Here is a 17,134-nt window from a genome sequence, read left to right on the forward strand (position 1 = left end):
ACACACACACACACACACACACACACACACACACACACACACACACACACCCTCTCATCTTTAACTATTATTTGGAAGAGGGCAGTGACATGAATTAGTCCTCCTTCTCATTTCTGCACTTGTATTGTAAGATACAGCTAGGAGCCAGTTTTATCCAAAATGAAATGTGTGACCCCCAACAACTCCTGGAGTTCACAGGGATCAAGATCGACAGCACATGTTGTGGCAAAAGTTCCAATACATCACACATCTGCTTCCACTCCTTGTTCATAATACTGAACCTGCTTATTATATCCAAGTACTGAAACGGCTCTGCAGTTTGACTCAGTCTGTAAATTTACAGTTGATACCTCTGTTGTTAAAATATGAGTAAATGTGCATATATCTGTACATATAGCCTTCTTTTCTAATTAGCAGACCCAGCTCAAGTTTTGAAAACCATTCTGAGTTTTAAAAAGAAATGTGTATTAGTTTAGCCCAACTTCTGTTGCTACTATTATTAAGTCATTTGCAATTTATGACAGCGTATTTTGGCAGACATCCTCTTTTCCAGAACTTGTTCTACATTTCATCCTTCTGTCCAAGAGGAATTTCAAAATGTCCTCCATATTGAGCATAGCTAAGAAACATGATTTTACAGTTACATTAGTGTTTTTAGCTTTTATTTGGTCATGCCCTCCATTTTTCTTGAACGCCTCACATTTTGCGGTGCCTTATCCTTCTTTGTGGTGATGACATCTGGTCACCCTGACATATGGTAACCCTAAGGTGAACCTATCACAAGATTTTCTTGCAGGATTTGTTCAGATCGGTTTTGCCTTTGCCATCGTCTCTGATTAAAAGAGTATCATTTGTCCAGGGTCACCCAGTGGTTTTCCATGGTAGAGCAGAGATTCAGACCCTGGTCTCCAGAGTCGTAGTTCAACACCAAAACCGCTAAACTACATTGGAACTTCAGCTGCTATAGTTTGAACTAAACAAGTTGTCAAATTATGTTTCATTTTTCAGCACATTTGCCAAAAAAGTATCACTTCAACAATTTTGTTCTTGGTATAATGGATAGAATTTGTGAAATACCAAAATATGATCCTATAATACTGTAGCCACAAAGTCCACACCCAGGGGTTAAAATAAGGGTGAGTAATTTACTCAGAGCAGATTAAAAGCGAACTGGGTGGGATATGAGAGGTATACATACACACACATCTCCCATACTACCAAATGGCCAATCACACTCTCTCAGCCTTAAAGGAAGACAGTGGCAAACCTCCTCTGAATAAATCAAGCCAAGAAAATATCATGATAGGGTCACCAGACGTCATAGTTGAACTGAAAGAACATTGACCAGCGTTCAGTTCCCATAACTGACTAGATCCTTTTTGGCTCCCCATAATCCCCCTGCCGGTATGACCATGTTTCCAACAAAAGTACGTATTCTAAGCCCTAGGGAGCTGTTAAGTAGATATGAGTACAACAGCATCTTTCCATTCACATTCCCTAGCAGTTGGTAACATACTGTCCAACATTTCACAGATGAAAACTAGGACATGTGTGGCCAAGCACCATCAGAATTTGGTCAAGACAGCAAATGTTATTAGTGAGGAAGAACACACAAACTAGGTGAGCTTGCTATAGTTTGATTTTACCTGAGCCTAACAGGGCAAAGTTCAATCCCTCTTTTCCCTTCCCCAGAACCAAGTTAACTGAGCGCAAACTACTTTTGCACTTCAATCTGCAGCAACTGAAATAAGCTGAGGACAAATGAGGAGAACTGGAGGTTAAGAGAAACTGGGATGTTTTAGAAGCACCTGAAAAAGTGGAATAACAAAGGATTAATCAGGACTATCCCTGCCAAATTGGGACAGTTGGGAGAGGTTACAAAACTGGGAGAGTTGGACAGTATGCTCATATGAGAGGCATACTGCCTCAGATCCTGGAGGTAACGTGTAAGCAATAAATCAGTAATGAAATTGATGGTGGCCTTTTCATTCCAGACACATTTAGATGATACTGATCTTCTTGAACCATTTTAAAATTTCTGACCTACACTGATAACTATATGTGGGAGAGTGTAGCCCTGCTGATTCTCTTCGCCTTATAGAATATAAGGAGTTGCCTTGTACTGAGTCCAGGGTGACCAGACACCTAACCACAATGGAGGACAAGGCACCGCAAGATGTAGAACATTGAAGAAAAATGTAGGATATTAACAAATAAAAGCTAAAAACAGATTTATAAGTATAAATTTGTGTTTCTTAGTCATGCTCCAAATGGAGGACATTTTGAAATTCCTCCTGGCCAGAGAGATGAAATGTAAGGCATGTCCTGGACAAGGAGCATGTCTCGTCACCCTGACTGAGTCAGACCTTTGCGCTAGTATTGTTGACACCAAGAACAGTTTTCCAAAGTTTCAGTTGGTTATTCCAGTCCTGCCTGGAGACCCTCTGTACACAACCTGGGTTGAACTTAGGATCTTTTTCATGTAAGCTTTACTCTATTTTAATAACCAAGCACAGCATTGGGTTTAACCTTTTATGCTCTAAATTGCTTAAGTCCTGGGCATCAGAAAGGCTGTCTGTCTCAATATGAACTTGCTTTATTATTAAAATCAGCGGGACAGGACCTTTTGAAGCCAGACTTCCTTGCAGAGGCCCACTTATCAGGCATGCAGAAAAGCTTTCTCCTATTCTCATTCCCAAATTCTGAAGCACAAGTGGTTCCTGCTCTCACTGTGTTTTGGAAATGGTTCAAGACATATCTTTTGACTTGCTGGTTTTTTAAAATTGTTTTTGTAGCTTTGGATGCTTTTCTTTTTTATTCTATTTTTAAATAATTATTACTTACTTTCCTTTTCCCCCCTGCATTATCTAAGTGAGTTTCAGAAAGACAGTATAGAAATATCACAAATCAGCTAGTCATTCAAGCAAGCAGGAGCATGACTAGCAACTATTGATAGCCTTATGTTTCAAGACTTTATCCAGTTATCCAAGATGGTATGTCCCAGCCCAGACTTTGGAAAAGTCGCTTTTAGGGCTATATGTCTTAGGCCCTTATCACATGTGAAACTGGAACTCCAATCCAGAGCCAATCTGAAGTGAAGGGGAAGCAGAGTCAATTCAAATCCAAGGCAATTCACGTGATGAATTATCAAACATGAAGAATGAAATTGTGGTCATTCCTGAGTCAAAGTGGAGCGAGTGCACATTAAATTACTACACCAGTACATACCATGCAGATTCACCAGTGCGAATTGGGAACTTTGCGAATGCTCAGTGAGGATCTGAACGCATTGTGAACCTTTGCACTTCCAAGGTGAAGAAGGGGGCCACTTCCAGTTTCCCGTGAATGCTAGCCTCGCGTGAATGATAGGGAATGTCACCTATCCCTACATGCCCTCTGCTTCATCCGAATGTATCACCGGCAATAATAATAATAATAATAATAATATGCAGTGAAAGAATGTTTTATTAATAATAATAATATTTCTTTAATAATAATAATAAATTTCTTTCACTGCAAAATAATCAGTGTAGAAGCTGCAGGTTTGCTTGGAAGTAAATCCTTTGGAACTGAAGGAGACCCATTTTGAAGGAGTACAGAAGTGCTTTCCCTTATTCTCCATGCTCCCTAAAGTACCACCTCCCTGACTCCAGTCCACTCTCCTTCCCTTTGTAACAGTTGCCTTCTCTTAGGTTGCATCCGCACTTGGGAAATAATCCGGTTTGACTCCACTTTAACTGTCCTGGCTCAGTGCTATGGAATTCTGAGAACTGTAGTATCGTGAGATATTGAGTCTTTTCTGCCAGAGAGCTCTGGTGCCTCAGCAAATTAATAACTTATTATTGTTATTGTTATTATTATATTGCAGTGCCTTGTTCTCTATTATTATTATTATTATTATTATTATTATTATTATTATTGAAATATTATGCAGCCTCCGTTCTTGAAGGAGTACCAGAAGCAAATGGAGCAAAATTGTAGTGCAGCATCATGGGAAATGTGGGACCTTGGAGGCAGGGACGTAGCCAAGGGGGGGGGGTCCGTGGGGTCTAGAACCCCCCCCCTTCCATTATAAATAATGAATGGTATGTGCTGCCGCACTGCTGTACCCAAGCCCCATTATAATGGTGGCACTTAGTCTGGACCCCCCCCCCTTCCCACAATCCTGGCTATGTCCCTGTTGGAGGTTGGGGGGGGGTGAGTGTACCAGGACGGAAGCAAAGTTGCATTCCACACCAGACCAATTTGGATTGAAATCGAAGTGAGCTTGGAAACAATTTTTGTGAATTCGCTTGTTACTGAATTTACATCAGGAGTCACTTTGGATTGACTGTGGATCCACCTCGAAACGACACACGCACACCCCGCCATAGAAAGCAATCACGCAAGATAATACATCACGTTTTAACATTAATTTGCATGGTTGGACCTGCAGTGGCTTCGGATCAGAGCTGCAAAACTCTCCGTGTGATAAGGGCCTTAGAAACCCCCTATTCTGCATAAGTAGGCATAGACCAAAAAAGTAAATTTTCTAAGATCTGATAAAGCCCCTTTCATACACCACTTTCACACCGTTTTGGAGGGTGTTTGGTAATAATCCAGTTTGAGACTGCTTTGATTGCTTTGGCTCAATCCTAAGGAATTCTGGGAACTAGTTTTGTGATACATTTAGCCTTCTCTGTCAGAGAGCTCTGGTGCCACAACAAAATACAATTCCCAGGATTCCCTAGCAGCTGAGCCAGAGCAGTTAACGCATTTTCAAATTGGATTATTTCTACCGTGTGTTTTGGACCTCAGTCTTCTAGAGCAGACTTTAAAGAAGCACAAAAAAATTGCAAAAATCACCTTGCTGTGTTTCATTTGTGAAAGCCAAGTCATTCTTGTTCCATGAGCAGAACTCTGCTGATATATCTCTGAACCAAACAATATTATTATTTATTTATCTGCAAATGTTTGATAAATCCATTACCACTTTAAGGAAGCATTTCTACATCACAGAACACTCCAGCATACCATAGATGAAAATCAAGATATGGGTGGCCAAGGAACATCAGAGTATGGTCAAAATGGCAAATGTTAATCGTAAGGAAAAATACACTAAGTAGGAAAAGACGCAACAGTTTGCTTTTCCATGAGCCTACTGGGAAGGGCAAGATTCTGTCCCCTCCTCTCCTTTCCTGCTGCTGATTTAATTGAATGCAAACTACTTTATGCATTCAGTTGCATTCAAACTACTTTTTGCATTTGTGACAATCAGCATGGTATAGTGGGCTGAGCATTGGACTAGGACATTGAGAGATTAGAGTTCAAATCTTGGTTTGACCACGTAAACCCATTGGGTGACTTTGGGGAAGTCACACTCTTTCAGCCTCAGAGGATGGCAATGGCAAACCCCCTCTGAAGAAACTTGCCAAGAAAACTCCATGATAGGTTCACCATAAGTTGGAAACAATTTAAAGGCACATGACAACAAACTACTTTTGCACACCAAACTCAATTGTGTAAGCTGAGGACAAAGGGAGACAGTGGGAGGAGGAGAGAGAAACTACAGCATTAAAGAGCTGAAAAAGTGGAATGACTAAAGAATAATTAGGACTGTCTCTGCTAAATTGACAGTTTGAGGAATCGGATATGTATTAGAACATGGTTGTTGTTGTCCTCTTAAGAAATGTGAATTTTTAAAAAAAACTTTCTAATTGTCAGAGGTGGAGGAGAATTAGGCCTGAGTTGGCACAAAGATGGATGTCTAAAGAAGAAGCACAATGGTATCCAAGATCTTCAGGCCTGTATCAGGTTGTTGCATGACCTAGGATATTCCGAGCCATCACATACAGCCCTAATGAGCCTGAGTGCTGGAGGAGTTCTTGCAGGAGCCCTCTACAATAATGACCCTCATCTTATCAGAGCCATGGTTTTGCAGGTGAGATTACTATTCCATTTCATTTCACTCCAGTTGTCAGGACAGTCTCCCTCGCACTTGTACAATCACTTTGAAAGAGACATCTCTTAGGATTTTGTATTCTGGCAATGAAACATCTTTACAATTAGGAATGAACTATAGGCATAGCAGCAAGGACAAACCCTGCTACTCTCAAAGCATCATCATGCTCCATAAGCTCTTAGCACACAAGGCTAAAATGCCTGGCTGAGCCTCCCTTTTTCATGATCTCTGGGGCAAAACTGAAACCCACATTTCCTAGCTCACAAACTGCAGCAGAGTTTGACTTCCAGCCCAGTTCTATATGTACGTTCTTGAGTTTCTGAGCAAAGAAGTGGAGAATAACAGTGAAATAGTTGCATCATTTATTTAAATTGCCCTTTCCCTCCAAGATTGCATCCTAAATCAGGACCCTTGTCCACCACCTGCTGAGACTAGCACCCAAACCATTAAAGTTGGGGGGACACACGTAACCCTCTGAGTACTCCACAGATCCCAGGATTCTGTAGGGTGGAGCTATGTCAGTTAAAGTAGTGTCAAGCTGCATTATTTCTACAATGTAGACACACCCTTTATTGGCTAACCAAAATAAAGAAAACACATGATGCAACCTTTTGAAGCTCCACTGGCTTCTTCATCAAGCAAAAGATGTTTTTAAAAAATCATACAGTACATCTTTTGCCTGAGGAAGAATCTGGTGGAGCTTCAAAAGCTTCCATGTTAGGTTTTCTGCATTTTGGTTGACCAGTAAAGGTACCGTTCTTTTGTGGATTTGGGGTTATGCTATCATAGTTCACTAGCAGGATGATGGCCACTGTATCGTGAATAGACTCAAGGACAGATTTGCATTATATCTGCATAACATACATTTGATTGTAAATTAGGAAAATTGTTTGATAGGGGTTTTTTTTTTTTTTTGGTTTGTTTGTTGTTTTTTGTTTTGGCTTTACCATTAATACTTTTGAAAATACTATGATCAACTTCTTCCAAAAATCTATCTAAAGAACCCATTAGCCATACTAGAAAATACTAGGCTTGTACAGTCGGCCCTTCTGATTCGCAGGGGATCTGTTCTGAAACCCACCCACCCGCAAATCGTAAAAACCACAAATATTGGAGCCCCATTGTTTTTAATGGCTACATGCTCCTGCACACGCACCATTTTTTCCCACCTGGCTTCCCATCCGCATAAATTCAAAACTGCAAACAGGAAGTTAGCGAATCCGGAGGGACGACTGCTATCTGCTATACTGTTAATTTTGTAAAGAACATATATCTTTTGTTCCTAGGCCCCCTTCCTGGATGTTCTAAATACTATGCTAGACCCTCATCTCCCCCTGACTATTGAAGAGCAAGAAGAATGGGGCGATCCATTGACAGATGAGACTTGCAAGAAGTATATTAAAGGCTATTGTCCATATCAGAATATTAGGCCACAGGTACCATCTAATCTCATTTTAATGCTACAAAGTACATTTTTCATTATGAAATGTTGCATTTGGAGAGCAGTCTTTAATTGTTTAAATGATTTTTAGTAATGGACGTACCATATACTCAACTATAAGTCGACCTCATGTATAAGTCGAGGTCAGGTTTTGGTACCAAAATTATGGGTTTTGCCCTGACCCATGGATAAGTCGAGGGTAAAAATTGGGAGACTCCTTCAGTGTGTTTATGTGTTCATATGGCAAGAGCAACTTTCACTGAGACTTTTCTTCATTGTTTCAGCTTTTCATTTCAGCCAGATGTGCAGGCTGAAACAAACGGCAATATCAATCAGTCACCCAGGACTCTTTCTGCTTGGCTCTTTCTGCTAAACTTCTCTCCGCACCACATAGGGAAATCTGAAAGAGCTGTTATCACATTTCCATAGCGACTCATAAATCAGTCGACCTGGAGTTTTGGGGTCAATTTTTGGGCATAAATTTTTAGACTTATAGATGAGTATATACGGTAGTCCAACTAATCTGAAGAATTTCAAACTCCCATTAATTTCTATGGGAGGGTGCTAAGAAGGTGCTTGAAGCATTATCCTGTGCACACTTACCCAGCAGTGAGGGCTACTGGACACAGTGTGCCATTTATTTATCCATCTATATTGAATATCTCACCTTTTTATCTGCCCTGGAATCCAAAACATCTTACAAAAGTTAAAAGACTTACAGCTAAAAGCAGACGCCATTAAAAAGTTCAAATATAATTAGCCTATCAGTTGAATAACATGTTAATAATATATTAACATGTCCTCTCATTATGACCTATCTTCAAAGGCCTGCTGAAACCAAAACAGTTTCACCTACATAAGAATGGATAGCAAGGAGGGTGCCCATTAGTGCTCTCTAGAGAGTTCCAAGTCTTGGATGACAACTTTAATGGGAAAGGGATATATGGATATAGGAATAGGATATAGATATATGCCAGAATTGTATATGACTTATCAGTCAATGTAAATTTGCATACACTTAACTACGTAGTGTACATGCTAAGAAACCCTGTTAGTGAATTGCGAAGATGTGTAACAGGACACCAGCAAGAAATGCCCTATGCACATCAGTTCCTTTTTGCATCAGTTACATTGCCAGCTTTGCAACAGACCCAAAGCGGATGAGCCAAAAAGGCTGTGGCTGGACTACACTAGCCCTGATCACGCCAGGACCTTGGCAACCTCACGGTCCCAGTCCTGATCCAGGCCGCCGCCATGGTCATGAACTGGGCTGCCAGAAAGAAGGGATTATACCTGCTCCTTTTTGGCCTGGTTCATCTTGATTGGCACAGCATTGGTGCAACGTCTGGCCACATTCGGGACATGCATTGTCTAAATGCCATGCCTGCAACACAGCCCAAAGCCGCATCATTTTGGCTGTGTATTTCAGGCCATAGTTACATAACAACAGCCCCTCTACTTGATATGAATGTTGTGCATCTTCACAGTTCTAATTGCCATACATATAAATCCACTTACAAATACCTAACTCCTACATAACATTTCAGCCCTCATAAATAAATTCAACCCACCAGCCATATATTGTGAGTTCCCAAGTGTTGATAAAAGTCCCTTATTTTTGGACTTGCAGATGGAAAACAAAAATAGCAATTACACTGAATTTCCAGTGGATTCCCATATGTAGGTGGTGGACTGCATCTTGAGCAGCACATAAGTACACCTCAAATGGAAGGGCAATGGCAAGGCTGGCATAATTACCTAGGCTTTCTTCAGAAGATGATGAAATACAGAAATATTATTGACCAGGGCAAGATATAAACTTAATAACTGGCAAGAGGGGTGGGAGTAGAGTGGTGAAAAAGGATTCAGGCAGTAGTAAAAAGATTAAACCTTAGAATAGAACACCCTACAGTTGTGTTGAAAGAGAGATGAAGGAGCAATTGCAGAGGCAATGAGCTGACAGATCCCCCCCCCCCGCTCTAAGCTGCTTTCTAGTCTCAGTGGTGGAGGATGTTTACAGAAGAGTTTAAACAGGAAGAAGTTTACTAAATGTCACAGTTTACAAAGTCACAGATAAAATCTTCCCATAATCATTAAGTGTGGCAGAGGTGATTTCTTCAAAGGTATAATTAAATCTGTGTAACTCTTTTCTCCTGCTGACATGGCATAGTAGCTTCCACTAGATTAAAAATTAATGGCTGCACAGACTGGCATCAGTAACTCCATCCTGCTAACTCAACCATTTCCTTCCCTGCACCCATCTCTGTGTGTGTGTGTGTGTGTGTGTGTGTGTCTGTCTGTCTTTCCCCTCCCCTTCCTCTTTTTCTAGAATTATCCTTCTCTTCTCATCACAGTCTCTGAAAACGATCAACGAGTACCTCTGGCAGGGTTATTAAGATACATCTGTAAACTTAGAAAAGCTGTACAAGACCATGCCCAATCCAGCAGCCAAAATGAGAAAGGTAATACGTATTATAAATCTCTACATTTGGATGTGATTAATTAAATTCTCACTGGAAGGACTCTAAGTCTAGTCCAACAAGAGATTTGTTTATGTAAATGGACACTGCATTTTATTACCAGATAGAAAGTTCCAGTCTAGGAGCAAAAACTGTGTACATGGTGCCCTACCACTACACTAATCTCTTCCTCCAGGAACAGGAAGAAGGACCTTTTTTCATTCTTCTCCTCTCAAGCAATGTTTTTGAGAGCCTTGATATGGAGTAGATGAGATTAGATTCTGGTCTCACATTATAATTTGAAGAGAACCTCAAATGAGAGTTTTCTGGCTGGCCACAGGAAACTGTGGTTGAAGAAACCAGTATATCGTCACTCAAAGTAGGTGCATATGGGAAACAGCAAGGAAGGAGCATGCACAGTTACAGTACTCTTTTTCAGTTCAATAAACTCTAGTTTCAAATTGAATGTGATATCTGGCCAGCTAGGGATTGGTGTAGGTAACTTGCTCTTAAATTGGAATGTAGTTCTCTGTAACTTGTCTGTAATGATATCCAGTGATGACTGATATTCATATAGTAGAAGATCTACTTTTCCTAGCATGGTGTCTGCATAGCATTTCAGTTCTAACAACTCATTCAGCCACCATTCTTCCTAGTTAACAGTTAAGAAATTGAAAGTATGAGACTTAAAATCATTTTGGCTTCAGTAATCATAAAAGAAGTGACCATCAAGAAAGTAACAAGAGGACACCATATGTTGTGTGGTACATCAGACACAGCTATAAGTTCTCTAGCAATAAGGGTTTTAAAAGCATTCAGGCTGATAGAAAGACAAAAAGTATTTTTGTTTGAATGTATTAGAAATACTTTTTTGCCACAGAATACTATATTTTGTTGACAATTTAATATGTCCAGATGATGCCCAGGTGTCTCCTCACTCCTCAGGCACTAACTGGCTATAGGAGCATCCCAGCATCATCAGCTTCACTAGAGAAGAGGACATTCTGCACTAGTGAATACATCCATCTGCAGCATCTACTAAACTGCATATACTGGTATAACCACAGGTTATGTCACCAGCAATATTCTGTCCTCTATTTCTAGCTTCTTGTGAACTGCAAATATTGGCGACGTGAAATAGTCTCCATTTTGTCATTTAAAAAATGTATCATGTAAAAGGGTCATTATAGTCCTTGTGAGAAAATGTTGACCTCTGGATCCCCAGTTTGGGCTTGACAGATGACCAAAATTGTCTTCCCTTATGATAATAATCTGGAATCAACCAATACAGGAAATCAGCCAAATATTTCACCCACAGCATTCTTCAGTCTTTAAATGATTTGTGAAAAAATAACTTTACTATTTCACTTCCATCACAATTAAAAATACACTTGTTCATATCTTCTATCTTAATGTATATTTGGTTTGTCTTATATATTTGTCTCAGGACCTCAGGCACCTAATATCATCTTAGATGTGCGGTCAGGAAGCAGTCATTGTGCCCCTTCATGGGAGGAGTCCTTCAATCAGGTAGGCACTGTTTTTGCAAATGGTGGGAGAAACCTGTAGAAAAGCATGGATCAATATTATATCCTGGTAATTGCTACTGCTCACACTTTGGGAGAAAAGTGACATATAAATGAAACAAACAAACTAATAAATAAATAAAATATTTTGTTTGAGGAAAACAGTGACCCCCCTTAGTATATCCATAACCCTATAATGTTGGTCATTCACAATTCATAACCTTATAATGTTAGCGATTCACAGTTCTCTTACAACCTGTTCTCAAGCTTACCCCATCTTCCCTTACCCAATTGCCACCTATCCTTCCTATCAACTGTGCATACATTCCATCTCCATCTTCTCTCTGGAGACCTTGTAGTTAATCCTCTTGGTGACTTACACTGGTATAAGTGGGGGTTACACCCGTGTAAGGAGTTTCTCAGACATTGCTGACAGAGGTAGCAAGTACCTCCTTACATAATGCTTTTCCCCCAGCTGAGCAGCACCCAGATGTAGCAATGCTCCCAACCCAAATGGCAACTGATTGGCCACAGAGGTGAACCTGTTGAACTGCTGTCACACAGCCAGAGAAACAGGAGTAACCTTTGCCCTCCTAGACTTCAAGCATAAGCATGCGGGCAGAATTCTTTGTCCTAATGTAACCAGTTGAAGAACTCTCTCCCATAAGGACATTAAAGAAAAACTTGTTTATGGCAACTGCATGAATTTTGTACTATCACCTTATTAAGGCATTCTGGGCTTGGGTTAACAGTTGTATAAGGAGAGAAGACCAGCCTAGCTTTGTTGCTGTCCCTGTGTGGAGAACGAGAGCCTAAACAGGCCACATTTCTCTGCTTGATTGAAAACACTAATTTTTCAAAGTACAGGATTGCATGGGAAGCCTTCACATGTAGCCAGAGCTCTCCATATCAGATTATAATTCTCCTTCTGCAAATAATTTTTGGCCACAGTTCAAACAGAGAAAAATGTACAGATGGTATTCATCTGTTTGCTCAAGCTGAAAAGTCTGATTCACAATCCACGTCTGTGCATATGCAGCCATTGCCATATCATCTTCAACCACATCAATCACCTGTCTGAGAAAGAGACAAAAGGCCAAAAGGTTGGATTCAGTCATCTCCTTTCCACTGAAACAGTTGATGGGTACTCTTAAAGAATGTTTGACAGGAATCTTGCATGTGAGTTTGATTTCTTAGGTCATATTGCTAACCGACCAGCAAAGGATGCCTTCCCCCTTGTTCACCCAAAATATATAGCAGGAGTGTTCATATGGACTTCTTGAAATGTCCTCCAGTTGTTTGGGACTACAACTTTCAAAATCCTTTACCATTCTCTTTATAGGATGGAGCTTCTGTGAGTTTGATGTCCAAAGTATCTGGGGAAGGGTCAAAAAATTTTCCACTCCTGCTATATACAGCACATACAGTTGGATTGACGAGCTGAGATGCTATGCACAGTATAAGAGTTTCACATGTGGAACTCTACTGCGGCTCACCACTCACCACTCCCAGTATTCATGGTTTTCCTTGTATGTCCATTCCATGACTAGTGGACAACACAAGGGGATTGTATCCTCCATAGCTAGACTCAAACAGATGACATCTTCCATTAACATCTGCTGGAAGTTTCATTGGATGACATAATCATTCTGTGCCTGGCTACAGGGACATAGCCAGAAGCTTCTCCAACCCCCTGTGCTCTCCATCAATCTCAGATTGGCTGTTCAGCGGATCTATGACAGCAAAGCCATGAGTCTTAGAGGAGCTTTGGGCATTGCAGAGAGTGGAACAGAATACCAATCTCCACTTTGACCAAAAAAAAAAGACGTGTTCAGGTATAAGATGGGCTTACACTTGTGTATGCTACTGACAGGATGCTGGCCACATTCTCCATCTCATAGTTGGAAAGCTTCCCTGGTTCTAGAAGAGGCTTCTGATCCAACAGAAGAACCCCATTAGTGAATTGAAAGAGGAAATCACTATGAATTACCTGCAGTCCCCCTATGCTTCTCCCCAAATCTACTCCATGAGGTTGAAGGGCCCTCTGGAATAGCAGGAGAGGAAGGATTCAGAACTATTTGGGGGGGGGATCAGCAAAGATTGTTTTCTCTACTTTTTCAGGAGGATTCTGAGCAAGACTCCACTCAAGAAAAGCTCCCACCAGTGGGAAAGAAATCCCATGATCTTGTATACAAATACTACCATATATACTCGACTATAAGTTGACCTCATGTATAAGTCAAAGGCAGGTTTGAGACCAAAATTATGGATTTTGATATGACTCATGGATAAGTCAAGGGTAAAACTTAGGAGCATGTAACAAATGATCTTAAGGATAAAGCAAAAAAAAAAATGGCAAAGAACTTACAAAATTTCAGCAGGCATAACTGCTCCAGCTAAAGGCTGTATGGATGAGAGAGCAGAAGGGGGGGGTGGTCAGTAGTTCCATGACAAATTACACTTTTGCCTTTCACCAGCGAATGATCCCTTTTTAATAAGCCAAACTGCAGTACTTACATGGACCCTGGATATGTTCACTAGATTTTTTGGGTTAATTTCTTGACTAAAATTTCTAGAGTTATACATGAGTATATATAGTAAATCTCAATCTGTAGAAAAAAGGAACATGGAAAAATATTTAATCATTGCTTCTTTGCAGTTCAGTAGCATTTAGTTGTTCTAAAAGAGCACATATGAAGTTTTCTGCTTAACATAGAAAATATACACACAAACATGTTACTTTCTTCATCCGCTTGCTTGCAGTGGAAGGAAGCAAAGCAATTTTGAAAGCATTTTGTGACACAAGCTTCAGAGTTACTGCTGCTGTTCTGGTCACAAGCTGTGTTATCCCTGACAGTAATGCTCAATTCACAGGAAGCTTTTCTGATCTCAGTGAAAAGCCCATTACAGCAACTGCCATTTTCTAAAGAGAATTGAGCAGGAAGAACTCTGATTACTCTTCAGACTGCAGGAGAACCCACATTATTATCCCCGATGTTGTAAGAGCACGAATAGCTTTGGAAGAGAACCAGCAATGGAGCTGGAAAGAGCTGGTAATATCTCTCTGAAGAGTGGTAAAGACTACAAAGAGTGAGTCTGTTGTTCTTTAACAATGAAAAGGTGGGTTTTTTTGTTTTTTAGGTTGCAACACAACTAGCATTTCTGTACAACGAGCTTGGTCTTGAGAAACAGGAGTGAATCAGTGAAGCTGGAGGTTGGGATTTTTTGGTTTTGTTTTTGTTTTGTTTTTTTGCCAATTGCTAAAACCAGAAGATATAGTTTGGACTGAATTAACAGCTATTTACTCATGTAATTTTTTTAAGAATTGTCTAAATTTTAAAATTGGCACTGATTTGTACTGTTACCTCTTTTCTTAAAAACAGAGCAAATCTTACTTTTGTTTTTCTCCAGATGCTATTGTTTTATTAAATATCATCACTGTTTGTATATTTGTTTGCTTGTTTTTTATCCCGTCCAGGTGCACTCATAGTGGTGCACAGACCAGAGCTGAAAATTTTAAAATACTAAATCATTATGAAATAAAATCAAACAGTGAAAATCACTGGTCAAACCATCAAAGGCTACAAATTAGAAGAATGCTAATTGAAATTGTCTTCACTACATGATGAAAAAGCAGTCAGTACAGAGAACAGGCACCTCACTTGGGAAACTATTTCACAGTCTGTGCATGACAGCTGAGATGCTTCTGTCTAGAGCCTGCTCATTGCATATCAGGTGCCAAGGTATTAAATGGGCTTTGTAGCAAGATTGTGGAGTCAGCGTTGGAAGCAATTCTAGATAAAGTCAGTGTCAGTAGAAATGTACCAACTCTATTTTGGTTTCAAAATAAAAACTTATAATATTATAACAATATATGGCAAATATAGCATTTTATATTCATATATTATACTTAATCAAGGAAATATATTTTGTGTTCTCAGTAGCCTGATGATTCACATGTTGATGATTAAATGCCTTGCGCTATAATTTTAATACAGTAAATTTGTTATTACTAATTAATACACATTTGCCAGTTGTGAAGGAGTCAAACAGAGGCATCAATTGGAACTCAAGATTTGGCATACCATCTACATATCCCTGCTTTGTAAGCTTACCTGGAAAACAAATCCAAGTTGAGGTAAAGCAACTTGGAAATGATAATAAAAGCACTTTTAAAAGCTGAAGTGACAAAATATGTCCTTGGGGGAAACAACACCTACACCATTGTCTGTAAATCACACAGTCTGTTTTGAGAGCTAATATTTAAATGTTGAGATCATTAACTTCAAGTGAGCCAGCATGTTCAAGCATTATAAAACTTAAAGGTTTAAGCCTTGAACTACATCTGTGGAGAACAGGTTTCAAATCCCTGATCAGCCATGGAAACCCACTGGGTGACATTGGGCAAGTCACATTCTCTCAGCCTCAGAGGAAGGCAAAGGCAAACCCCCTGTGAGCAAACCTTGCCAAGAAAACCCCATAATAGGGTCACCTCGCGGTTGCCATAAGTTATAAACAACCTAAAGGTACACAACAATCCATTAAGTTATTTTATTAATGAATTTCTCAATTTCTGATATTTAATATTATCAAATTAATTTTCAAATTAATGTTTGAGGCTCTTCTGATCACAGAGATGGGGTAGTAATTTTCACATACCTCTGGGTCTAAGGAGGTCATCTTCAGACACCTATGCCTAACATAGTGAGGCACTGTGCAAAAATATACAAAATCCACAAAACGGGGATACCATTTATTGAGCCAACCAAAATGCACAAAATACATGTTGCAAGCTTTTGAAACTCCATTGGCTTCTTCATCAGACAAAGGTATTAAAAATCATACAAGAAAAAAAATATATAACAAAGTTAGTCACAGGCCTGCATTTTGTCAAAGTAATATCGTTCTCAGTTAAGACTGTACAGGGCAGGGGTTCCCAATCTTTTTTGACTCATGGAGCCCTTATTTTTATGTTAGAGCCCCTAAGAAGCCTATCTATGTCTTATAAGTTAATGGTGTTTAGGAGTATATATAAGAATATATCCTTATTCTTTCATTTCATTCATTTTTTCTTTCATTTTTCTGGAGCGGCCACGGAGCACCTGGGAAATGCATGTGGAGCCCTAAGGGCTCCTCGGAGCAAAGGTTGGAAACCCCTGGTATAGAGGGATATCCATGAAGGCAGGCCATTCCTCATTCTGCCATGGATACACCTTCATCAATATAACACCAACAACTTCTAAAGCTTGCAACATATAATTTGTGCATTTTGGTTGGCCCAAATGTTTTGTGTGCTTTGGGTTTTTGTTCTTTGCTACATAGTCAACATGGTTAACCCTGAAAATGTTTTCATAATGAGGCATTGTCACCATCCCCAGACCACCACCCCATCTACCACTGCTATATATGAGTTAAAATGGGAAAGACCCAAACTGACATTAGGAGGACCAGACTAGCTTATCCACATAATCAGGCAGCAACAACCAAAACTGATCCCAACAATCCTGACAAGATGAAGCACAGCCCCATGGTTGTCATAATACTTATTATTATTATTATTACTATTACTATTATTAACATTTATTTATGAAGTGCTGTAAATTTACACAGTGCTGTACATGCAATCTTTTTAGTTAGACGGTTCCCTGCCCTCGGGCTTACAATCTAAAAAGACATGACACAGAAGGAGAAGGGAGTGGTGGCGGGAAAGGGTAAGAGGTCCAGCAGTTCCTCTCTACCTCCGAGGCCTGGACCAAGGCCTATGAAG

General features: G+C 39.9%; 1 protein-coding gene across 8 annotated transcripts in view; it reads left to right on the plus strand.

Annotated features, from left to right (window-relative positions):
* The window catches only part of PREPL (prolyl endopeptidase like), a 44,201-nt gene extending 29,389 nt beyond the window's left edge, over positions 1-14,812 (plus strand). For 2 of the 8 annotated variants that reach the window (XM_042457650.1, XM_042457734.1), the window contains exons 11-15: positions 5,704-5,920; positions 7,228-7,377; positions 9,712-9,844; positions 11,289-11,371; positions 13,489-13,666. In XM_042457650.1, coding sequence (XP_042313584.1) covers positions 5,704-5,920; positions 7,228-7,377; positions 9,712-9,844; positions 11,289-11,371; positions 13,489-13,593 — 688 coding nt within the window. In that variant the 3' untranslated portion in view covers positions 13,594-13,666. The other 6 variants (XM_042458168.1, XM_042457910.1, XM_042457993.1 and 3 more) reach the window with 6 other exon arrangements.
* Positions 14,813-17,134: the final 2,322 nt, after the last annotated feature.

The sequence above is a fragment of the Sceloporus undulatus genome, chromosome 1 (assembly GCF_019175285.1).
Source record: "Sceloporus undulatus isolate JIND9_A2432 ecotype Alabama chromosome 1, SceUnd_v1.1, whole genome shotgun sequence".
NCBI classification, from domain to species: domain Eukaryota; kingdom Metazoa; phylum Chordata; class Lepidosauria; order Squamata; family Phrynosomatidae; genus Sceloporus; species Sceloporus undulatus.